The sequence below is a fragment of the Stylophora pistillata genome, chromosome 1 (genome assembly GCF_964205215.1).
Source record: "Stylophora pistillata chromosome 1, jaStyPist1.2, whole genome shotgun sequence".
Classification (NCBI taxonomy): Eukaryota; Metazoa; Cnidaria; class Anthozoa; order Scleractinia; family Pocilloporidae; genus Stylophora; species Stylophora pistillata.
Genome location: NC_142519.1, coordinates 41,443,311 through 41,468,909, shown reverse-complemented (window position 1 = coordinate 41,468,909; position 25,599 = coordinate 41,443,311). Strand labels below are relative to the sequence as shown.

Sequence of the window (25,599 nt, the reverse complement as noted above, 5' to 3'; positions counted from 1 at the left end):
ATGCCGACAGGGCCGTGCTAATAGCCTCTTTAGATCCCTCAAAGGGAAACAGAGATACCACAACCGTGGTAGACTGGGGTGCAGGAGGAGGGGGCTGGACCACCCTACACTCCACATCACCCAACTTAACAAACCCAAGCTCCTCAAAAAAGAGCTTGGCAACCTCCCCATTCTCCACAAAGTATATAATTCACAACATCTGGTACGATTTAAGTTATGCGTCGTAAGTTTCAAACACTTTCGAAAATCTCTTCATTTGACTCCCTGAGATCTCACTTGGTATAGTAATATTCAATACTCCTGAGGCCAGATGGTTTTGCTTATTTAGTCCTTTCTGAGGTTGGTAACACCCCCTTATCTAATCAGGAGTAACACTCCCAAAACCGTGAGACGGAAGCCGGGTTTTCTTTTATAAGTTAAAATTCAAATGAGAGAAGTAATATACGGATTGTTAAAAACGCTTTGTGTGCTATTTACTGCCTTTAACCGGCTCACGGCTTGTGCTTAATATCAGATCGTAAACAATCGAAGCGATTCACATTACTACTGGGTTTGCGCCTAAATTCTAATTTGTTTTTCCTTGAGCGATGCTTAGAATAAACTCTAAAAAGAAGTGTTAGGATAAAGATTCGATTGTTAAAGGTAAGGAGCGATTGAAAAAACTAAAGTAAATCCCGAGATCTTTCCGGTCTCACTTCGAGAGATTGCTCCCAAATTACTTTTCAAGTGATATTGAAATATTAAAATATTAATTTTCCTGCTACTCGTTGCAATTTCTTATTGCTCCGTTACTCGTTACTACGTTACTCTGTTTAGTAACACCTCCATCATAGAGGGAAGCCCAACTCAGTGAGGGCCACCTTGGCTTTTTCGTTTAGAATAAAGGGAGCTTTGCGGCGCAAGAGAGGTTTGCAACTCGAAGCAATATTGCTTTTCCTCATTAGCTTTTATTTCTTAATATCTTTGTTGGATTTAAACATGTCCTCAGGAGTCCTCTGGTCAATCAATTGATTTAATTTTTTTTCTTTTACTTTTTTTACTTACAGCGTCAAATCTTCCCAGAGGGAAACCTCAATGTCAGCAAACACTCCTGGTGGTAAATATTGTAACTGGTTGTTGGACAAGTCCCTGAAACCAATAGGTCATCACAACGAAGCGTGAACTCTGTTGCCTATGTTATGTATGTTTTCCTACATCTTGAAAGCACACGATACTTTTCAAAATACTATAAACAAATGCAAAGCTTAATGTCGTTTTAGAGTTGGGGTACAAATCTAAAAGAGGGCAAATACTCTAATCAGATTCATTGCCTCACGAAAATTTAAAGGCTAGACTTTAATGAAATTAAAGAGAAATTTTTAGATTACCCTTTGTCAGATTCCTTTTAACCTCGCTGGCCATATATCCGAAACAAAAGTTGACCAGTGTTAAAGTCGAATATAAGTAAATTTATTTTTTAAAGTCTTTGTTGGCGTTGGCTCTCTGATTTCTTATAGTTCTTACTGTTTCTTATCCTCTGAGACATTTCAATCTGATGGTTTAAAACGCTCTGGTTAAGGATCTGCGTCAGGCGATAATGTTTCTGTGCGATCATGATAAATTTTACTTTGGTATAGGATCCTTGGGTATCTACGTGGTCAAGAGATTGGAAGACAAAAACGGCGTGGTTGGAGTAGGGCGAGGTTATTGATTACCACTCGAAAAGGGTCGTCATATCTTGTTGCAATGGTACAGTAAGGTCTTCCAAGATGACTCTCTTACCGGAGACCCCAGATAAATATTTAAAGTGATTTGACTGAGCGGAGCAAGGGAGGTTGCCCTTTTTAAGAAATATCGTTTTTCTATATTTTCTCCACAGGAAGTTTGGATTCCAACTCAGTCTGATGTGAAAGTTCAAATTCGGCCTCCCTACATCGGCACGAGGTAAAAAAAATCATCACTAAACGTTCGTCTGCTAAAGAAACGTCGTCCTTACAGATGTTCCAGCTTCGTGTTGTTACTAAAGGCCCCTGCTGACAAGTTCTGCAACTCGTTTTTGGATAGGTCCCTAGAAACAAATTAACAAATCAATTACCTAATTTACTCGGCTGTGAACCTGAATTTCACAGCTTACAAAATGGTTAAGGACTTGTCTGTATGCTGCTTGTTAATTTGACTCGGAGCTTCATATAGAAATGAACTTGCTATGAGTTTTTTGTCAAGGTGACGTGTGCAATTGAAATGATTAATTCTCTAAGTAAAGATTATTCTTCAAAAACACCAGAGCTTAGACCAATGTTTTCTCTGTTTACTAGAACCAGCGAAAAAGAATTAAGTATTTAATGATCATGATGCAAAGGGAAACACCCGAAATATTTTTTGGCTCTCTTAATTAAAAAATTTGAAACACATGTAATACTAAGCTTCCCTACACAATCAGGATCAGGAGCAAGTGTTTATCTACTGATGTATATTTCAATGCTGCCCTTAGAAAAAATTCTGCCTCACTTTGTGCATTAGCTTTAAGTGAATTATCCCCCGTGAATATAGAAATAAGCTCCAAAGCTCATTGGCTTGAACTGAGTCAAATATGAAGGAGCGTTTCACTTTTCAGGGTCAATGTAGACATGTGGGAGCAGGATCTGGGGAGGGTGTGATGGGGGCATCCACACCTACCCGCGAGGATTCACTTAACACTGAGCGACGAATGCAAAGAGAGTTAAAAATACAAAACAAAACAAAATAAAACAATCAGAATCGAACCAACGCAAACTGACTGAACCACAAATACATTTCTAGTTCCTAATCAAATTTAGTCATCGATCTATCTCGTTAACATTTGCCAATAATTTAATCATGAATACCATCTGAAAACTCAATCGATATTGATTTTGACAAGACTACGGCCTTGCCGGAAAACTCCACTTCTTCTCAATGCGATAGTAAGTAAAGATTTTATATGATCGCGAGGAGCTTAGAAGATTCTGGTCGGCGGTCATTCTCCCAAATGCAAGCTCACGGGAAGTGTTGCAGTTGTTAAAGCCTTTATAATCCTCCAGTCGGTTTTTTATTTTTGATCACGGGGAAAGCGGTGGCCTTCAGATTGAGATTTACTACCTGGTTCTTACCAATATGTTGATGAGCAGGCCAGCGTCTCATGCAAAGAACTTTGTACTTCGTTGACCTAAGATCGACTATTTTCCGTCTAGTTAGACTATTTTTACACTGCAGTGATTTGACGCGGGTTAATTCTCCTTGATTACGATTTGAAATAATGAGTTTAAGAAATTTACTGAAGTCGAAATCTCCAGCTGATCCTAATATTATTTTCCTTAGCTCATCTAGACGTGTAAATTTCCAAACTGCTTCACTTGAGGAATTAAGTTTTTTCCCGCATTAAAGTCTGAAAGCGCCTGAAGAGGGCCTTATGAACATAATCCTGATGGACCAAATTATTCAGTGTTTGTCGCCTGTCAGTTTTTATGTCCTACGTTGAGTATGTTTCAATCAAAAGATTAAGTGCTCTAATAGTCTGATAGTCCGAAATATAGTATCTTTTGAAAGTTTCAATTTTGCAAAGTGAGAAATCTCTTATCGCTTTAAGATTATCTCTGCCTACAGATCGTTTATATCCATGAGACCTGTTCACTTTTTGCTCCTTAGTTTAGATCACAATCTATGCCAAAACACAAATTTAAAACTACGCGTCTGGTCTCAGCTGTTAATTTTTCTCCTTAGCTCCTGACAAAATCCCACCTTTGGCGCTTGTTGAATATAAATTTTCTTGCAAAATTCAAGATATTTTTCTGGATCGAAGTTCTTAATGTTTGTGGTTGTTTACACCAATGAAATAATTGCAAACTCCTCATACTTTCTGAGGTCATTGTGCCACCCCTTAATTCAGTCACACAGAAACCAAATTTAAGGTTTAATATGATGCATACAAAGTACTTACAGTCTTCCTGTAGCTCGCGGAATTTTCTTTGGAATGGACTTCAGCTGTTTTCCTTCACAATTGGCTGATACTAAGCCCTTCATGTTACCTTTAAGGACTTTGCATTGGCACGGCTGAGGGCACTCAGCTGACAAACAAAAACAGGCTTCAATTAAACTTGTTATTTGAATCATATTTGTTTTTAATCGTTCACTTTTATTTCAAGATTTTATCAACCGAAAGCTGTTCAATCAAATCGATGATGGTACGTTACAAAGTAAACCATCCGTTTAGCAGCATTCCTTAACATCATCAGAAACTAAAATGTCACCCACTGAAATGAAAGGCAAATTTCCAATCAGATTTTTAAAAAAAATTTTGTTCTGTACTTTGTAACAAAAAGTCTTTTTTAATCACCGGTATGATTATTACTAGCCATGAGTGAAAAATAGTATGATCTAAAATAATTAAATATTGGGATTTGTTGGGAATTGAAGGTATTCTTTATTATTTTCCACTTAATCTGTCTAAAGATAAGAAGAAATGTAAAGGTAATACGGGGTAAATTTTGCTCTTTTTAATGTTTAGTAGACCGAATATAACCATTCTCAATTTCCTCATGTAACATGTGCATCGCGCGATTAAAATGGCCATCCTCTCCGAAAAACGGCCCTCCGTGGCCTTTGGACATTGGCTTTGTTTGGGGCATTTTTTCTCGAGCGTGGTTGAAGTAATGGAATTACGTTTGGGTGATTAGTGGGTACCGTTTACTAATCACTTTCTAAATGAAAATTGACACCAGATGTTTGCAGCACTTTCTGACCACTATGCACTGTAAACCCGCCTTACTGCCACCTCGGTAATATGATCACCTCGTTGTTAGATTTTTACGGGAAGTTTCTTTCGGCTTGGAAAAAAAGGCATACATTTTCGAATTCAAAACCCTCGTAAAGGTGGTCACCGTTAATACGACCACCGGCCACCGGCCGCATTTTAAAATCCCAAACGGTAAAATCCTTTATAATTTCACCCAGTTAATACGGCCTCGTGCTAAATTTAAAAAAGCAAATTAAAACGCTTGGTCAAGCCAATTTTATTAATCTCTGTCGTTTACTGATCAAACTGCTGATTTAAATGACAAAGTAAGCAACTCTCCTCCCTTTTGATAGATAGCTAGATAGTTTAGTAATGAAACACAAGGCAGCCCAAGGGCTGAACTACGTATTATAAAGTTATAACTTAATGATAATAATATGATCATATAATGATATGATTAGAAACTTTATAACCTAATAATGTAATATGAATATATATATTCTAAGATTCAAATTCTGTTGAAAAAATGTGGTGAAAAACAAGGTGATAAAAAGCTAGTAAAACTATTATGCGATATCATTATCAATACATGATTTCATTAAAGATGTGTTCTTAAAACGCTCGATCTTCCGCCCTGGGATTTCAAACCGTCTGTTTCACCTAAGGGAGTAAGACTGTCTGCGAGAAACAGGCGATCAATTTCTTATGCGGTTATTGGATCTGACTTAAACACCGCGCGCGTATTACCAGTGACTTACGAGTATTAACAGGGTTCAACTGTATTTCAGCTCAAAAGAAAGCTGCATTAAATTTGCCTTGAGACTTAAGAAAGTTTTTTTATCTATCAATACTGAACAATTTTGCGAATACCTGGCTTCAGATATTCAATATTTTGATCAGCACAGTTCTCGATGGGAGTACAGAGAAAATCATTAATTGCAGGCAGTGTTATTTTCAACATACTCCTTCACCTGAGATAAAGAGAATAGCTTCACCATATGCATTAGCAATTGTAGTTGGATAAGTTTCTCAGTGCAGTCAATCGCTTAATATCGATAATTAATATACTTTAATTTATTTTTAGATTCATTTTCAGTAATTCATTTAAATCAATTAACTATGGACAGAAATCAGAGAAAAGCCAAGAATAGGAAAGTTGTGAGTATTTACATTATTTCAGACCTGGTCGAATTCTTTCCAATGAGGAGAAAGGTCAAGGTATGATTAATTCCAATCATTCCCCTTCAAACTGGTAACAAGACAGCATTTCTGGCTTCCAGTACAATTTAAAAGTCTAGGCCACTCCAACGGCTGCTGTGATAGATGCAAGCGGCTGCTACAACTTCGTCTTCTTAAGACCTCTTTAACAAATGTTTACATGAATTCGAACAACGCGGCACCAGAATGCACTCGTTAAATAATTCGTTTAGAATCAGGGGAGTAGAATGAATTTCCAGAAAGTTAGCAACTACGACAAGCAAATCTCAGTTCGTTTATAAAAAAGGAGAACCGGCAGTAGATACTAGACGGTTGCTAATCGTTGAGGCCTTGCTCTCAGAGAGTGTCGTGGCCTTCAAGCAGGCCCATGTTAATAGCGTTGTGGCAAGAGCGCTCTTTAGCCCGTGAGGAGGTTTGAGACCTTGAAGAAGGCGAACCGATGAAGATCTATGCAAGTTCATATATTGCTCATTCATTCAAATCAAAGACATTAAGTAAAAGTCAATCAAAGCCGATTCCATCAACGCGATATTTAACAAATGATGTCACCCATACAACACCACAGAAAAACAGATAGGAGGTTGAAATTGTCATGAACTTAGAAATAAGAACCAATTAAACCACTGCGCGTAACAGATAAAATGCCATTAAATAAAGAGACAACTGCACAAGGACGCTGATGTGAAGGCTGGGAGAGAGAAATTTTTTTCATCGGAAAAGAAATCAAGTGTCAAAAATGAATACTTTGACAATTTCTATCTCCATTTCTTTCCAACGGACGGATTTTCTCGATAAGCGGAGATTACTTTCGAGAGGTTCGCTCTAAGTGCACAGAATTTTATGGTTGATATCGCTTACTATGGAGCATGAACAATTCGCGATCGTAGATTTAAGGGCCTTGAAAATTTAAAAACTGGATTCATACAGCTGTTTCTCATTTGCCTGTCAGTTTCATTGTAGAAAAAACCCTAATTATACCTAATTAAGCTTGATTAAGAAAAGATTTACTTAAAAAGGAGTCTCGTTTAGTTGACGTGGCTTGTGACAAATTTACAAAGTTAAGCGCAGATTTTAATATCTTTATTTTTAATTTTTTCTTTCTCAGGAGTAGCGCTCATTCGAAAACACGAAAAAACAAACGACAAAACAGAAGTTTATTTGAAATTTCATTCACTTTCTCGTTTTGTTGAGATTAATCCCATGCAACATGTTTGCAATAAATTCACTTTCACTTCCCAATTCGTTAATCAAAAACAAGGGTGGAATAGAAATGAAAAAAGCTAATTACCATATTGAACAGAAAAGAAATGTTTTACACTGAAATAAGTTTACGAGCCTAATTTGAACAAATTTTTATGTCACGTGTTGTTCTCTTTTCGTTAACATCACGAATAAACGCCGCTCTAAGCAACCTGTAACCTGCGCAGTAATTAAACGCAAAATTAATCATTTAAAATATTGTAGCAAGTCATTTTTTTTTCGAGATATGAAACTACGCTGCAATTAAACTTGATTTACTTCATGAATATTATTTGTGCGATTACCCTTACATAAAATTGTGGAAAATTTCACTCTAAAACAAAATATAATTAAAGGCCCCGAAAATTCGGAAGACAAATCGTTAGGTTACCATAAGCACAAACAACAGCTGAGCTCCTCTTAAAGTAAATATGTAACTTGAAACTTACTCTCAACAACAAGACTGATGTTAATCCTCTTCAACTGACCATGGTCGTCCACCTCGCAGCTGTATTTTGTATTTCTTTCTTGTTCAGTCACGTTAACTCGGAGTCGCACATTAGTGCTGTCTTGCACAACATCATCATTCCTTCTCCAGACAATACGAGGAGCCGGTCCCCCTCCCGCCGGGCACCACAGAGATGAAGAATGGTTGAGTAGGACAAACTGGGTCCGTGCTACAGTATTCAGGTTTACAGGAGCTAAAGAAAAATTGAAAATATTAAAGTAAACTTTTTTTTTGTCTCTTCACGAGCGTGGGACGAAGGAAAAATATCTGAGTTCCAAGGGGAATCAAACCTCCTCAGGTCGGATGATCTGCACAACGACGATGCCATTACATACTTGTAATTTTAATCAAGATGCCAGCAGAAATTTTTTGAAATTAAACATTGAACATTCCTACCAGTTTTATGCATTGATTTTCCCTCATATCTTGAACCCCGCTCAAACCGGTATTTATGCTGAGGTGAAAATCTTAACCACATGTTATGTCCACTGGATCGCAGGGTAAAATAAGGAGTATACCTTCCACAAAATACACCCAGTAGATTGGCAGACTGATTATAACCATCACGGATCTCAAGATACTCCTCATCAGCACAAGGTGATCCAGACAATAAAGGGGGAATAAAGATGCGAAATCTTATTTCCACATATTGCCCTTTCTCCACTTGAAGGAGCTTAGTTGAACCAAAGTTTTCGATGTTTATCCTGGGGTAAACTTCTGTGATTATTGCAACTATTATAAAGAAAATAATTTCATAGAATAATAAGTGAACACACTTTGTACAATGAGACTGATGACTGTCTATCTCCTTTTGAAGCCTCTCTTATCGTGTACGTAAACGACAATGTAAAATCTTCATAAACTTTGAGATTAGCTTCATAGACTTTTCCTGTATTTCTCTAGTGCACCTGTAATATGAGAGGAATCTACTTTTCATAAATCGGTGACCAAGTCAAACTCCTACATCAGTAGTTAACAACCGATTCATTATGGGCCATTCTGATTATCTATGTGGTAAGCATGGATTTCGCACATGATCTTGACACAAATGCGATGTTCTTGTTAAGAACTGTCTTATATGCCGTGGTAAGGCTTTGATGACTTCCGCCCTCAAAAAAGTTTATACTGCCGTGCCTCCAATGCTCATCAGTAAAATCACGTGATTTGCTTGAAATTTTACCAAGACTTTAAAATTTCGCTCGAGATGACCCTTAGTGGCCGTAACATCTTCGGCCCTTTGGTCATGTGTATTTTCCACAAATTATAACTGATTTATGAAGAATATGAATTCCTCAAAACTATATATTACAGTATTATTACTTTACCGGTGTTAATTAAAAAGGAGGAACCGCTAAAAAGGCATCAAGAATATAAAAACAAAACAAAACAAAACGAAACAAAATTAAACAAACAAAGAAAAAAAACAGAAATTATCAACGTATACAATTAGAGCCAATGAATTTCACAGATTTTTCCCTCAATTATTCTGCTTTTAGATAATGTTAATGATTTTCCTTGGTTCTACCCATAAGTTTACGTGAACATACAGACAGAATACTCGCCTCAAACATCGCTTATTCGTTGATATTCTGCCGACAGAATTGATCCCAGCCTACCCCCGGCAAATCACGTTTGTGTCTGCCTTGAAATGTTCTAATACCCAAACTACAGCTATGTGTCTCATGCTCGTTCGTGAAAGCTACATGTGACTTTTACAAACAAGTGCAACCGACTTACCCAAAACAAAAGTGAAAGTCCACATGGTGTTGATAGACATCTTTCCTGGAAAAAGAAAACAAATGAGTATTAAAATTCAAAGCTACCTTAACTGTAGGACTCTCCTCGGTACCTTAACTGTAGGACTCTCCTCGGTACCTTAACTGTAGGACTCTCCTCGGTACCTTAACTGTAGGACTCTCCTCGGCACCTTAACTGTAGGACTCTCCTCGGCACCTTAACTGTAGGACTCTCCTCGGCACCTTAACTGTAGGACTCTCCTCGGCACCTTAACTGTAGGACTCTCCTCGGCACCTTAACTGTAGGACTCTCCTCGGCACCTTAACTGTAGGACTCTCCTCGGCACCTTAACTGTAGGACTCTCCTCGGCACCTTAACTGTAGGACTCTCCTCGGCACCTTTGTACATCTCTACGTTATATATGTTGCGGTTCAGTGTCACCTTCGCTTCAATCTTACTTTCTTCGTCTCATTATTGAACCAGGACATTTATGCCTTAAGGACAAAGCGTTCCTTTAGTCACTATGGCTATAAATATGCTGAGAATGTTAGCGCTGTTCTACCCATCGGAGCACCCAAACACCCTTCGCCAAATCTTTGAATGAATCAGCGAAATAATTTCTAACTTACACTATTTCAGCTGCTTACATCAGATGTTCAAAATGACACTGTGTAGGTTAGTTGATACTCCTGCAATAAAAAGTGTTCACTTAAAATTTTTATTGCTGTTTCTAAACATTTCTTGTAATTAAAGGCTTCTAGCAACATCCGACACATTTTTCGTGGACTACGTATTTTACTATCGTTTTGACACTCTCGGTGATAGAAGAAAACGCTCAGTCACACCTATCTCAATTCTAGAAGTCCATTTAGCTTTCTTTGTAATTAAGTTGCGTTGAAGGCTGACTAATAATTTAAACACGAAAATTGCAAACTCGTCGCCGCCACAATTTTACATAGAGGTCAGTTGCTCAGACGACGACGCATAACGTCTCGCTCTTCTATCATAGTTTTTTTTTTTTGCCTTCTTATTTTTCTCCGGCAGTGCAGCAAAATCTCTTCTTGAATCGTTTTTAGTAACAGAGTTATAACACAAAAAACTGCAAGGTTACCTGAACGGGGATTGTTCCTTTCTCCGCTGAAGTGTTTTTATGCCACAGTCGCTTTTACTAACACAACAAATAATTTATTCGCGTATACATCAATAAAACCTTAACAGATGTTTCAAGCTGGTAGGGTTATGCTTAAGCTACTAACGTAGGGGCTCGACATATATTTATCTCACATAGCTCGATCCTGAAGAGAAGTTTTTCAGCGTGTTTAATCAAAGAGATGAACTGGAAAAAAGAAGAGAAAAATAGTGCTCGCACTAGTTGTGGCAAAACAATTACGTGAGTAATTTTTCAGAGGGGAATATCTACCACAAAATGAAGTCAGCCTCTAGCCTTTCCAGTTATATTACCTTTCTTTTACGAGTTTTCAGAAGTGTCTTCAGCTTTTATAATTAGTATTCTAAATGCCTTACTTTTAGTTTGGAAAGGAAGTTTTAACACACGCCGATACTTCATCCTCCTCTGTACATGGAAAATGACATACCTTCGACTTCGTAAACAGAGAATCAATTGTAAGATTTAATGTCTAAAGTTAAGTGCATTTGCTGAAAATTGTTAGAAGGGTAACATATCTTAATTTGTATTAAGGAAAATAAGCACCTAAGCACCATTTGTTTTCTAAGCACCATTTGTATGAAAGGAAATAAGCACCTAAGCACCATTTGTTATTTATTAGGTGGATTACCTTATTGGTACTTAATTTGGAGGATCTGTAATTGTGCGTTTTTTTGCGACTGTAAATAAATCACTCTAGTAAAGATCCGCACATGAAAAAATCATCGCAAAATATAAACAAGCGAAAGTTAATCCTCTGTGGAGAATGAATTGCAGAAAAAAAAATTATCAAAATTTGAAAAAACAGCATATACAGGATATGTGTCAACAAATACACAAATTATTAACTGTTCTTACAGGTAACTTCTATTTTCTATCTTCTGTTGTCAAATGAGGTTAATTTGCAAAATTTGACTTATGGAACAGAGAATCCAGTGATCATCTTTACGACATTTTGCAAAATGAAATGATTTGGAACCACTTGAGTTGCGAAATTTAAGGCTTTTTTTATATATTTGCTTTTTGAAAAAGCGATTATAAAACCTCGCGAACTATTGTTTCGTCAAAATCGCGGAATTAAGTACCCGAGAAATTGTAAAAAAAAGTACTCGTGAAATCAAGTAAGATGAAGATCATTGGGGATGTTCACAATGTTTCTTTTTTCCCGAAGATTGTGGGAAACCATAAACTGAACATATCACTGTAGAGTTTTATTTTACTTTCTCTCCTACCGAAGAACCTAACGCAAAACATATTATCGTTCGCCTAACTTTTTCATGATTGATCAGCTTACGGGACGTTTCATATGGAAATCAGGCTTGTTGACTTGTTGAGGAGTTTAAGTAATTGAACATGGACCCATAGCTTACGTATGCACGCACGTGTGTGTTTAATTGAACGCAAGGGAACTCAATGAGAAATTTTTAGTGGGAACTACTTGTCTCAGCTGGGGTTGTCCTGGTTTAAAGGCTTTCGGTGTAGTTCTGTACCTCTTATACAGTATTGGTAAACAGTGAATCTTGCCCAGACTAGTACAGTGCCATCTTCAATGGCTGGGGCGGATACAGGGGTGGCTCGGGTGGTTCAGTCCAACCCCCTAAATTTTCCCTCAAAATGCTTGAAACAATGTTTCCGAAGACCTAATTTTCAAAATCTCCCGGGAGAGCATGCCCTCGAACAATTCTTCGAACCCCCCTTGACTTAATCTTGGATCCGCCTCTGAATGGGAGACCATCTCAGTCGTGAAAGAACAGATATACTACAAAGTCACAACTGAAGAAAGCAAGATCTAGAGAAGCTCTGCCATAACCATAAGCAACCTAGACTTATAAATTATAATCAGAACTCTTGGAGCAGAACCAAATTGTTTAACAGACATAAATATATTTCAAAAGCCCACACAGATGTTTAAAGCTGGCATTTGATTTATGCACAAGCAATTGATAAACATGAAGCCTTTTTTATTTTTAATTCATTTGAGGGAGCTTTTACATCTAAAGCATCTTTTTACTTTAATCGACAGGCACAAGTAGCCTTAAAAAATTTAACAGGTAAGTTGAATATGTAAAGTTTTCGAAGAAGACATACTAAATTAAAGTTCAACCCGTTTTAGTTGCTAGCCGCAAGAATGCTTATTTCCACCCAGCATAATCCTAAAAATCAATCTAGCTCTCCAAATATATTATTTTTGGTTTTTGAAAATTTGAACTTTTTTCACGGTAAGACATTTCGCAGTTCAGTTTGGTATCAATGCAAATACTCCTAATTTATAAGTGCTATCAAGAGGCCGTTATCTCTGAAATTAAATATTCAAACCTGTTTTAAACTGAATAGTCAATCATACTTTTACTTCCACGTGTTTTGTGAGTATTTGAATAACAAAGGATTTTGCGATCATAATCAAATATTTGGGAAGAACTTGTGAAAAATGTCAATGGAGCATTTCATTTTTCTCAATATTCATTTACAAAATCTTTGCAAACACAACTCAATGGTTTACTTCTTTTCAATTTCTCAGACTTCAAAAAACAAAATAACAGCTGATGACGTTTTTCCTGTACAATAGCAATTAATTCTCATACAGTAGATAATATGTAGCCAGCATAACCGGCGTGTTGCCTGTTACGTTTTTCAGGCCAAAGGAGACAATCGTGAGGCGGGCACGAAGTGCGAGTCGTCACGGGTGAGGGGAGGAGCGCGAAAAAATTCTCGCCTGTTCTCACGCTATTATTCAAGCTCTTACGCCCCCAGACACACCTCCGATCACCAACCAATGATAGCGCTCAAAGAAATGGGGGATAACCGTTTTTTGCAGGCCGCACCTGGGGCCAATATGAGAACGACCACCGGTGAGATCGTCCCACGGTTCAACAAGGACTGAGATGTAAGATATGGATGACAAATCATAGTAAAACTCCCACGAAGACATATGCCACCCGCTCAACTTAAGGAAAATACTTGTAGATTCTAATCTGTTTCGAGTTGATCTGAATGAATGGGACGCATGTCATCTTAGGCCTGCATGAGGTCTCCCTGTCATCTTAGGCCTGCATGAGGTCTCCCTGACAGTAACGCCACCACCCATTTGTACGGTACTCTTGGTTGGGTAGAGGTATTTTAAAGTAAAGTGCCTTGGCCAAGAGTATTACACATGACCTGGCCTTGACTCCGACACAAAAACTTTCAGATAAACCAGAGCAGAGCCCACCAATATTAACTCCATGTTGCTGTATCTCCCTTGTGGTGAACACTGCCACAGAAATGTATCTGTATTTTAAAGTTGAGTGCGAAAAAGATGGGTACGAGTGTGGTCGCGGTGTACGGTGGAAAACTCTTGCCTAACAAATGTTTCGCATGTTAAGGAAAAACGTGGGATCCCATGACTAAGATTTACCAAGGCAGCCCTACTAATTACGTGGGCATTTATTAAGTAACAAATGATATCCTTGCCATGAAACATTTGTTATCCCCTAATTTGGTTTTAAGTTCAAAATGATTTCTATCAACATCAGTCAGTGAACTTGTACGATCTTCTATAGTTTTGACGTAGGCCATATGTCGCTAGAGCTTATTTTCTCCCTCTTCGCTTTCCTCAGTCTACGTGTGGTAAGATTTAACAGATGGTTTTTCAGCTTTTAAGGTAATATTATCTCCGAAAAGCGGTTGGCTAAGGTGGAATTTCACTATGTAAGCTCCTGCAACTCCACGCCAGTTTCCTAACAAGAGCCGAATTTTGTGTCGTGAATTAGGCAACTTTAGTGACCTGCTCGGTCAACGATGGTCTGTTGAGAAACACACTCGAAGTAATAAGGTGATTGAAATGAATCTTGTTATATTGTTTGTAGATGCTGAACGTGTTCGCTCAAAGAAAACATCTACCAAGCCCTTCATATTTTCGGCGGGAAAATTAGTGACGGCAGGGACTGCCAAGTAAACATTTCTATGAACTGCTGCTGCCCAACTAACCGCGGAATATGCAAGGTCTTTTTCCCAAGAATAGATGTTCTTGATTGGCTGCATTTCTATGCCAGGACGAAATATTACAAACAAGTGATGATTTACGAATGTGATTTGAATCCAAATGACTGAGAAAGATCTCTTAGTTGAAATTCCGTTTAAAAAGGGTGAGAAACTGAAGGGTTGAAACTTAGCACGCACTGCGCATCTGTAACACCATCCCATCTCCCTTCCCCTGACCCATTCTCATCCTGGTTTTTCATATTCAGATGTGTTTCTCTTCCTTATTTCGCGAAAAAAATTGCTCGGTTTTGCTTGTTTATTTGATTTCAAAGCTTTTTAAACTTTCACCGGGATAAAATGACTTTTCTTGACAATTATATCTTAATGTACGATGTAACATCACAGCCCCTGAGCTGACATTATTACGTATGTACCGTAATCAGAGCCGTTAAAGCCGAAGTGATTCTGAAGATATTAATAGACCACATGTACTTTTAAAACCAGTTAAAGTGATGATGTTGACGAATACAGTTTGACTGATTCAGAAAGACAGAGATTTAGAAAGCCAAAAACACAACGGCAGGTTCACTCGATTTATTTATATGTGTCTCCTCTATAACAAAACCACCACAACTCGCCAATTTACAATTCAAATTGTATTTTTAGCTGCGCAGGAACAATGTCTGCCAGAGAGGGCATTAAATTGTTTTTCTTCCGTCCATAGAGACCTAGCTGATCACGCGGTACGCTCCATCTTTAGCTTTTTCATTTACTGAAAGGCGACGTCATCAGCCTCCGTGTGATGGCACGAGGCGTCTTCCGCAGGAAGCTTAAAGCTGGAACGTCTTAAGAGTTATTTTTAATCAGTTTTACAGACGATTCTCCCTTCAATTGACATATGGAGAAATAGGACATGTTACCCTTCCACGGGCCTCCTCAGCCGCTTTTAAGGTTTTCAAAACAGCTTGCATCCATTTTACGAGCATTGAATCCGGCTGGAGGGGATAAGAAATACGTAAATACATTGTAAGATTAAAACGAAACAAAACAATACAAAGAAGTACAAGTTAAATGAATAATATAACCTTCCCAGTATGAAAACGAACACAAATGATGCCTTTCTGGCCTCGTTCTCCAGTGCAAAGTTCAAAATAATACATTATCTCAAGCGAGGTCAGAGAGGCTAATTTAAATTTAAACAAAAGAATATTAATCCGGCAGCCATTTATGAAAGTGGTCAATGAGTAACAATAACATGGTCTTGGTGCGAAATTAAAAGAAACCACACAACCTACATGTCACTCACAAAGCTGTAAACTTTTTAAGAGACCCCAGGGCTCTGGGTGAATCTGAAGTGATTATTCAAGAAGCCTGACTGTCAATGAACCCTTTACAATCCAGCATTAGTATTCATGATATTCTCCACACTGTTCTCTCTGCATTTCCTATGATACTGACAAGGAGAATTTGTTTGCCAATCAGGAGCTTGTTGAATTGGTGATTAGAATTTCCTTGATTCTCATTGGAGCTTTACTTTTGATTTAAGGGTGATACTGTGAGGAGAAATTAGAACCAGTCCCCCTTAGGGGTTTAAAGGTCAAAACAATTTAGAGAGGCTCCTTCATTTTCACATTTAGAAAATGAACGAAAAAGTCATAATTATAATCAGACTGCTTGGAAGGTGTAAGTAAGCTCAAATCAAACATTGAATAGGAAGCATGATCATTCTTTGGTCAGGTTGACCAAGGACAAGAATAAAGAGAAAAGTATTGTCAGTGATAAACACAGATAATGTCATCATTAGTAAACTTGGAAAGAAATTAGTGGAGGACCCAATTTTGTTAATTAATTCAGTTGCAGCTGAGGCATACTCGTGAGTCAGTAAGTTAGTTAGTAAACACATGTCATGGTTTTTTCAATTGTTTTCCACTACCACAATTGAAAGACATTTCTTCAGCTGACTACTTGCCTACTCTTTCACCACCATTTCAGCAAGAGTTATTCAAGGCTTGATGTTCATGACCATGTTAAGGATTTCCACAATTTTGAAAGGAAATTAATTAAATAAATGATCTTTTCTGAGATGTTAAACTTACTTAAACCCTTTTTAAATGGTTCCAAAGGTTGATCTTCAAAGAAATCACAGACAAGCGCCCCCAAAATCATCTATTATTCACTGATAAATTGTGTCATCTACTATAAAAGAAAAACAAAAAAACAAAGCAAAACAAAACAAAAGAACAAACAAAACAGAAAGAAAAAAAATGCTTGAGCGAAAGGAATTCAATTTTTCAGATGCTTTTCAGCAAATGGTGACATTAACAAGTTGTTCAGTTACTACAGAAGCCATAATTTTAATGAAATAAATTTCATTTGACATGTAGATGAAATTCAACCCAAGAAATTATCTTCTCAAGTAAAGTGCAATTTATTTTAAAGCAATTGCAGAAAATAAACCAGAAACATTCATGCTTTGAAAAGATTTGAACCCCTGCCTTCATGATACTAGTTGGGCAGTCTACTACCAACTGTCAGCTACAAAGCCACATGTTGATAGGCAAAATTTAGAGGCAAATCTGATCATAGTATTTAATAATTAACTCAATTTGAGCTGCAGATGAAAATCAAGCAATGCACCAACACATACTGAAAAATATAACAGCCCTTGCGAACTGAATTCCCAGTTTTCTGTGAATTCCTGGGAATTCTCAAAAATTCCCAACAATGCAATAAGCTCTGATTTGAAAAGCTTGGAATGACTGGAAATTTCTGGAAAAGGAAGGTTCCAGTTTTGTGAGGACTTGAAATTCCTAGAAATTACAAGGAATTCTCAGCTATACAAACTACTTATAAGTTAAGAAGGGTGGAATTCTTGGGAATTTCTGTGTCCAAGTAATTCCAAGAAATTCTCAACACTGGGAACCTGAAGGTTTTAGGACAAGAAGTAATTTTGGAGGCTTAAAACTTTGGTTCAATAAAAGGTATGCCTTATAAAATATACCAAGAGATATATTACATAATTATATATATATGTTTGTCATGAAATTTATTTTTCAAACTAAGTCTTTGCAAATCTTAACATTAATAAGCATTTTTTCATGAAGCAGCAGTCGATTAAATTGTCAATTAATCCAATGTACTCATATCACAGATTTGCTTTCTAACCTTTAAGGCCTCGTGGATTCCATGATCATAAAGGTTTTTATTGTGATGCAAAATGTCTCATCTCCACAGATATGCTAAAATCATAAAACATAAACATAATCATACACAGAGGAACACTTCAGAATGTGCATATCCATTTGTAGGTGAGAATCTCAACACAGGTCGCCCAAGCTCTGCCACAGGCTCTTTCACAGTGGATTATTAAAGAGTCTGTCTAGTGGTTTAGTTGGGCTTGCTTTTGAGCTCCATAAAATGTAAAGTTGTGTGAAATAATCAAAGAAATAAAGTCTTAACCTTCATAGAGAGCACAGACTACTCTCTATGAAGGTAAGACAATTTTCTTTGATTTATTTCGCACAACTTTACATTTACGGAGCTCAAAAGCAAGTCCAACTAAACCACTATACAAACTCTTTAATAATCCATTGTGAAAGAGCCTGTGGCAGAGCTTGGGCCACCTATGCCTTCTCTTGTACAAATGTTTCTTCGTTATGAGACGTACTTGACTCTTTTGGCACCACTGCTGGTTCAGTGGAAACGAAAGACTAAGGAATCGAGATGGCTGTGTTGGAACATGTTGCTGAACGTTTGTTGCGGTCAAACTTTGTTGATTTGGGTACACTAATACTACTACTGGTACACTGTGATCATCTAGGTATCTCTTATACTTTCTGAGGTTATCCTAGTGTATCAATTACTGAATTGTATATGTTGTGTTTTATGTATTTATCTTAATCTCCATAACTATTTCATTTTATTTATTTATTTCCTCGGAGATATTAGCATTTTTTTTTTTTGCTATTTTAAATTGGAGACGAAATAAAGGCTTGTTGTTGTTGTATTAAAAGTTGTGATTGGCTTGCTATGTTATTTCTCACCTTTTGCCGTAAACACAACTCAAGTGGGTTTCGAGTCTTTGTTTCCTCAACAACTTTTGGCCACAAATCGTGGATTTGTAGTACGTTCGATTCTTGTCAATTATTTCTACATAGAGTGAGTTCACATCGTTATCTATATCATCGTCAAAGCATGGATCCAAGGTTAATCCATCGTCCAAAATCAAAGAACTGGTCAGGGAAATCAAAATGATGTTTCGGGCTTCTCTTGAGACCGCAATCGGGCAAGCCAGTGGTTTCCCTTTACCAGCCAATGACAATTTCCAAAACATCCACGTGATCATACCCGTGATCTGAAACAAAGAAAATTCCGTTTGGCGCTCATCTTTGAATGTACTTTTCATCGGTTGATCGCTCGTGCGTGAAGTTATTTGCATCTCTAAAGATGGGTTTTAGCGAAGACGAGAACAGCTTAAGTATTGTAAATAAAAAGCAAGTCGTTGGCGCCGTGGAGTTAAAAGAAGGGACAACAGTAGACATATCATGACCACCTGGTACGTACAAACAAGGATCGAGCGGCCATTTATAAAGCCACGATTTTGAAAGTTTGTGGTGAGTACAAACTGCGATGTTCGGTTCGTGATCAAAAATCGAATCGGTGACTTGCATGCTAGCTTACGCTTTACAATGAAATAAATCTATCAGTAAGCTAAAGGTTCCAGGATTATTTTAGTCACGTTTGACAAGCTGCGAGCCCAGCAAAAACAAACAGCTGCTAAGTCTGCAGTTCAGGATTACTTCAATACAATTTATTGTTACAGTTACAACAAGATTATAATTGAAAAATAAATTATTTAGTGCAATGAAGCCCATCACTTCCAAGAGTGTTAAGTAAAAGTTGATTAGAAATCTTTGAATTTCAATCTGCATAATCACCAAAAACAAACAGTATAACGTGAAAATGCTGCTTGACAGCTTACATTAAATTTGAATGTTTACGCACGAGTGTTTTATCCAAAGAAGTTACAACCACATAAACTGAAGTCAAAGCCTGCCTCTGGGAGGAAAGGGTTAAATACCATTTGTATCATCATCCAAAATTAAATGATTCAAATAAAGACATTTTTTGATTGATAGTATTGTACTTCATGCAAAAGAATCAACAGATTTTATTCACAATTTATGTCAAACTAAATTTAATGTTTTATTAGGGCTATTTTAGATAAATAGCTGTAATATTAGAAAGGATAATTTTATGAAGTTTTCAAGAAAAGACAAAGAAATCAAATTCCATCCTAATATTACTACATGTTGATGTTAATATACCATAGGAAATATTTTAAACTTAAAGCATGAAAATAAATTTGATTGCTTGAATTTTATTTGGGAGCTAATGCATGTATTTATTTTATATAAGTTGCCTCAAGGTTTTTCCTAAAATTCCCAGTAATTATTAAATATTCCTTTTCACCCCAAAATGTAACATTCACATTTGTATACATGTACTGTGCTGAAAACAATATTGTTAATAGTGCATAACAGTATAAAATTGCTGGTTAAATAGCCCAGGGCTTACACACCTTTGCAAGGGGTTTTAGGAGGGCTTATAAACAAATGGCCTTACAAACACACCTGTACTGTAGATATCTGACGGGGCTTAAATTAACTGGAACAGAAAGAGAAATTTGAAACAAGCTATGGCAGCTCTAATCAAAATATGTTTCTGCAGCTTAGATTATTGCCTCATTCCAGATACACCTCAGGACTTGATTGAAAATGTAGACATTACTGGAGTCATTAAATGGACCACTGGGCAATTGTACTTCATTTGAAAGAGTTTGACGAGACTAAAAATAGGGCCAGTTTTCTGAAAAATGAACACATCATTTTTGTCAGATGAAAAGTTTATTCAATTTATGAAAACGAATCTGGAGATATGGAAAGAAGAAGGAAAACAATCCTCAGATTAAAGAGTCACTTGTGATTGGATTAAAAGAAGGTTTGCTTTTTTGGATGCAATACTCAAAAGAGCTTACTAGAACTAAGTGAGATAAAGAGAAAGGTATACAGAAGAATTAACTCCAAGCCACTCAAATACAATTTTAAGAGAATCCTTGCAAAGAATTTGATAATCTGAATAAATATAAAACTGAGTTAGAAAACTTTTACAAAGAGAAAGCCAATGGATTAAATGTATGTTTAAGGGTGAGATGGCATGAACATGGGGAAAAAAGTACAAAGTATTTTAAAGTTCGGAGAAAAAAAACCAATTACAAAGAAACCTATTAAGGAACTTTGTCTAAACAGAGTTATAACTATCAACTATGAAAAAAAAAATAGGCTCATCTTTGAATTATTATAAAAATCTGTATTAACAGTGAGGAGCAGCATGATTAGTTGGATCACTTTCTTGGTGAAGCTAGCATTCCAGAATTGTCAGAGGACGAAAAACTAAGTTGTGAAGGACGATTAACTATTGAAGAATGTGCCCAAACACTGGATACTTTTGGAAATGGAAAGACAGTATATGTACAAAATTTTACAAATTAAACTTTTTGGAGCTCTGTAGGTGAGCTCATGACCGATGCTTTTAATTACCCTTTTGACTCAGGAGAAATGTAAAATTCAGAAAAAGAGGAAATGATCACATTTGCTGATAAAACAGGTAAAGATCAAATGTATTTGGAAAACTGGAGGCTGACTTCATTAGTCAATGCTGACTTCTAAGGTCATCAACAGATTCAAAAAAGTCCTTCCTTGAATAATCCATCATAATCAAGTTCTGACTGATGCACTATCCCCTCAGGGGTACCCCAGGGGTCCATCTTGGGCCCCTTGTTTGTTGTGATATTTGTTAATGATCTGCCTCATGCTATTTCCTCTGGGAGTATGGTGGCACTGTATGCAGATGACCCTTAAGTCTCAAGAGTTATCCAACACCCATGCGATGATGAATCTTTTCAGGAAGATCTCAACAATCTGGCTCCTGGGCTAAAAAAAAAATTCAAATGAGCTTTAATACAAAGAAATGTAGGTTATTGCAGGTCACTAAAAATTGATCTCCAATCTCTGCTTCTCTACTACTGGATGGTATTCCCCTTGAAGCTACCACTGAGCTCTCTGATCTTGGTTTACTAACTGAATATAAATTGGCATGGAACTCTCACATAGACAAGATCACCAGCATGGCAAATAAAGTGCTTGGTTCAATCAAAAGAAATTGCAGAGATTTGAGAGATATTTCTATGCTCATGCAGAACTCTTTATTGTGCCCTGGTTAGGCCTCAATTTGAATATGTCACCCTTCACTGCCAAAAGTATCATGACTTTGGAAAGAGTGCAACATCAAGCTATGAGGTTTACTTTAAAATATTCGCAACTCTAAGCTTAATCTGCTTTCCTTGGAACGTAGACGATTTCTTTTTGATGTGTTATTTTTTTGTAAAGTCTTGAATGGATATGTTGACATTGAGAACTCTTCAACTGTTCAGTTTTACTCTGATACTGCTAGTTAGATCAGCATCTCATATCTCATGTTTTAAGTGTGGTGTGAGGAACTTCTTGATGAATCCCAACTACACTGGTAAAATAACTGAAAACTCACGGTCACATATTTTAGAATTTTAAATCAGATTTTAATTAGTTATATTATATTAGTTTATATTTTCAAACTATAATATTATAGTTACTTAGGTGGTTTGTCTGAGGATAGGGTCTTGGACTCTTCTACAGACCATCCTTATGGCATTTCCTTTGTTATAAGTAATGATTTCATTTTGTTAATTGCTATTAAATTTATGTAGAAGAAGTGACTTAGAATAACATTTGACGCAAGTTTTTATCGTCAAATGCCATTAAATTGTAATAAATAATCAGTCCGGTTTTAACAAGGGTGGCTTTATTGGAGAGGTGGTTTGCTCAATTCTCAACATTATCCATCACACTGAATTGTTAAAGATACCTGGTGTTCTTCTGTTTTAAGATTTTGAAGAAGCCTTTGACTCTATTGAATGGGATTTTCTTCATCGATCACTAGAGGCCTTCAATTTTGATCCAACCTGAATAAGATGAATAAAAACATTTAATAAACTCTTGAGTTGTGTTTATAATAATAGCTTATTTTCCAAGCCTCTTAAGTCAGAAAGAGGTGTAAGGCAAGGCAACTCTTTGTCACCCTATTTATTTGTTATGGCAAATGAAATTTTAGTTATCTCTTAGATCAAATGAGCATGTTAAAGGCATAAAAATCAATGAAAGTAGAACACTCCTATATGTCAATGATATGACTACTACTCTGGTGAACACCTATTCGGTAGAAATCGTCTTGCAAATCCTCAACAATTTTGAAAAATTGCTTTGGTTTAAAAATGAATAATTTATTTATAAAACTAAAGTGATATGAATTGGGGCAAATAAGAATTCATTAGCAAAATGTATGGGTCTTGAGTGGTACACTGGAGTTAAAATGCTAGCAATTCACTTCTCGTGTGATCAAGGAAAGGTCATTGAACAAAATTTTCATGACAGATTAAGTGACATTCAAAAAATGATCAACCAATCATGAATGGAGTTTGAGGGGTTTGTCCTTGTTTGGCAAAGTGACCATTACAAAACTAGTTTCTTATACCAAAGCTGTTAAACATTTTGACAATAAAAATAAACTGAGAAATATCACCAGTACACTCCCCAGTTTTAGTTGGGGCACACTCAGTCATGTGATGCATTTTGACCAACAGCATTTGAGTGAAGCTACTTTATAAAACATAGTGAATAATGTGTAATTACCATTGAAATACTTAAACAAGGAAGAAGAGAAGGAAAATGAATAATGAGAAAAAATGAAAAAAAGTTTTGCCTTGATAAATTGCATTCATTTCAATACATTTGGAACAGAATTAAATTCAAAACTAACGACCTGAACAAAATTGGAACATAACTAAAAAGAAGTTCAGAATTTCTCCCTGGAGCCCATCTTTTCTCTTAACTCAGTATTACAAATTTTAATGTCTAATTTATAGCAGTAGTGCTTCCACCTTTGTTCTTATTTAAACAAGAAAGGCTTGAGGAGGGCTTTAATATCCAGGGGGTCAGGGAGTTTTAATAACTAAATCTATGCATGTATTTTCTTGTTCACAGGTAGATAGGCCTATAACTGAGGGCCAGGGTTAAACAGTTGCAAGTGGCAGTTTATATTATCCCCTCCTCCTTCCACTAAAGAATATTTATTTTTACCTGCAGGAAGCATCTTCTTTAACATATAAAACAAATCCAATATGTTTTCCTTTGCATCCAAACTTTCTCTGCAGGTCATCTCTGTCTGCAGTATTCATTATCACTTCAATCTGCCATTAAAAATATCAGCATTTCATTATCTCATGCTCTATATAAAAAAGTCCCTCAGATGACTGGAATAGGCCACTACATGCATGTACCCTGTTATTTATTATAATCATGGAGGGGAGTGCTGTACTAGCAACTTAAACATTGAATTCATTAGAATCAATATGACTTCCCTACATAACTGTGTAACATGAGTGGTGAAATTGAGCAACCATGTCACTGCTTTCTCAAACTTTGCTGAATGAATTCGAACTTGCTTTGTTTCTTATTTGGAATAATGGCCGCAAGATTTGTTGTGGTGTGGTGAGCGACGAAGATGTAAATGCATTTTCCCAACACAAAGAAGAAGAGAACAACAAAATTAAGGAAAATGCTCTTTGATCTAAACATTATCAATTTATGAGTTTCGACCTTGATACATTTTGTTTCTAGTACGTCAATCTATTATACTGAAGGAAGAATAAATTCATTTTATCGATTTCTCGCCTCACTTCGTGGCCGATATTAAGGGAAGGAAAATGGCTTATTCATTTCGAAGGAAGGATTTTGATTGTTTAAACGCCCAAGTTTCGTGGTGCTAATAATGTCGTGACTAACAAAGGACAAAACTAAAACATCAAAGGGTTGGTCCATGTTTGAGGTTCAGTCCCTGGACTTGAGGTCACTGCTTTGTCCACCAACCTATTGCTTGGTGATCAGTTCTTTCCACATTTGTTAAAGGATGAGTACGTAATGGTCCTAATAAGATACATTTAATAGACATTGAGTCGGTTGAAAGTCACATAAGACCTCTCACCTGTCGAAGTACAAATGAGAATTTTCATCCCGGAGCGTGGAAGTTACTTCACACATCCGATGTACAAAGTGAAGAGGAGAATACTCTTTTTTGAGAACAGGTTTTCAAATGTAACACAGCTGTCGAACGAACCGTCCTGACTTTACAGTGCGACATCAATTTTTTCAGTACTAATTTTTCGGCTGTCCACCATTTTGAATGCGGTTCCTAGGAAACTGGGTCGAGAGGTAGTCACGGCCAATCAGAACTAAGAAATCGCGTTCAAAGAAATCTTTGCTCTTTATTGCAAAATCTGGATTTTGATTTTGAAATTCGGAATTTAGATTTTGCGGTAAAACAAGAAATCCAAAAACGAGATACGACGCTGAGAAAACATGGATTTCTATGTCTCACAACTTTCGGGAAATCTAAAGAGGGATTTGCATCTGACTACGGCTGTTCTAGGTGGGGTCTCTATGGGTTCACCGATAGCTGTAAAACGGAAAAGATATCAGCTTTCATGTATTGCCTCTGGAATCTTTTAAAATTGAAATCTACCTTAAGGAAGGATTTTCAACATCGAAATCCGTTGGAGCTTTGTATGTTTTACTAAACAAATCCCAAATCTGGAATTTCAAATCTAAAAATCTGGATTTCCTGATCGAAAGCACCACGCCGACTCCCCCTTTAGAGCCTTTAGGGCTTTAGAGCCGTTTTCCCGATATTCCACAAGTATTCGCAGTTATTTTAAACTCTTGAATAGAACTAGGATTATTTTAATAAAGTCATTAACTGAAGGCAGAAAACAAAACGCCTTTGGCTTTTCGAATATCTTATCAAGGTTACCTACGGCTGCAAGTTTCTGTAAAATCGGTTCCCTTATGTCTCCACCCTCTGGGACACTTTCTCACAGACAATAACACTTGA

At 36.7% G+C, this 25,599-nt stretch overlaps 2 protein-coding genes across 7 annotated transcripts in view; both read right to left on the bottom strand.

Moving 5' to 3' along the window:
- The window catches only part of LOC111345017 (uncharacterized), a 31,989-nt gene extending 21,839 nt beyond the window's left edge, over positions 1-10,150 (bottom strand). Inside the window, exons 1-7 of the mRNA XM_088747883.1 lie at positions 10,061-10,150; positions 9,432-9,476; positions 8,091-8,426; positions 7,636-7,887; positions 3,935-4,061; positions 1,976-2,047; positions 1,045-1,128 (exon numbers count right to left, since the gene is read on the bottom strand). Of these exons, the coding sequence (XP_088604009.1) occupies positions 1,045-1,128; positions 1,976-2,047; positions 3,935-4,061; positions 7,636-7,887; positions 8,091-8,426; positions 9,432-9,471 (911 nt within the window). The 5' untranslated portion in view covers positions 9,472-9,476; positions 10,061-10,150. The remainder of the gene's footprint in view (positions 1-1,044; positions 1,129-1,975; positions 2,048-3,934; positions 4,062-7,635; positions 7,888-8,090; positions 8,427-9,431; positions 9,477-10,060) is intronic.
- Positions 10,151-15,135: 4,985 nt separating this feature from the next.
- On the bottom strand, positions 15,136-25,594 carry LOC111347140 (uncharacterized). 6 transcript variants are annotated; one of them, XM_088757522.1, is made up of 7 exons: positions 23,790-25,594; positions 22,519-22,615; positions 20,190-21,548; positions 18,600-18,910; positions 17,722-17,795; positions 16,653-16,752; positions 15,136-15,551 (listed from the first exon to the last, which is right to left on the bottom strand). In XM_088757522.1, exons 4-5 carry the CDS (start codon positions 18,899-18,901, stop codon positions 17,759-17,761), a joined length of 339 nt encoding a protein of 112 aa, XP_088613648.1. In that variant the 5' UTR covers positions 18,902-18,910; positions 20,190-21,548; positions 22,519-22,615; positions 23,790-25,594; the 3' UTR covers positions 15,136-15,551; positions 16,653-16,752; positions 17,722-17,758. The 6 variants fall into 6 exon arrangements, with proteins under 6 accessions (XP_088613648.1, XP_088613632.1, XP_088613626.1 ...); XM_088757506.1 differs by having other exon boundaries at positions 18,600-21,548; positions 23,790-23,899; positions 24,694-25,594; XM_088757500.1 differs by having other exon boundaries at positions 18,600-21,548.
- Between the last annotated feature and the right edge of the window lie 5 nt (positions 25,595-25,599).

Coding starts and splice junctions, on each gene's coding strand:
- LOC111347140 (XM_088757500.1), bottom strand. CDS start 18,994: ATGCAAATAACTTCACGCACGAGCGATCAACCGATGAAAAGTACATTC. Junction 17,796..18,599: donor AGTTGTGTTTACGGCAAAAG/GTGAGAAATAAC, acceptor TTATGATTTTAG/CATATCTGTGGAGATGAGAC.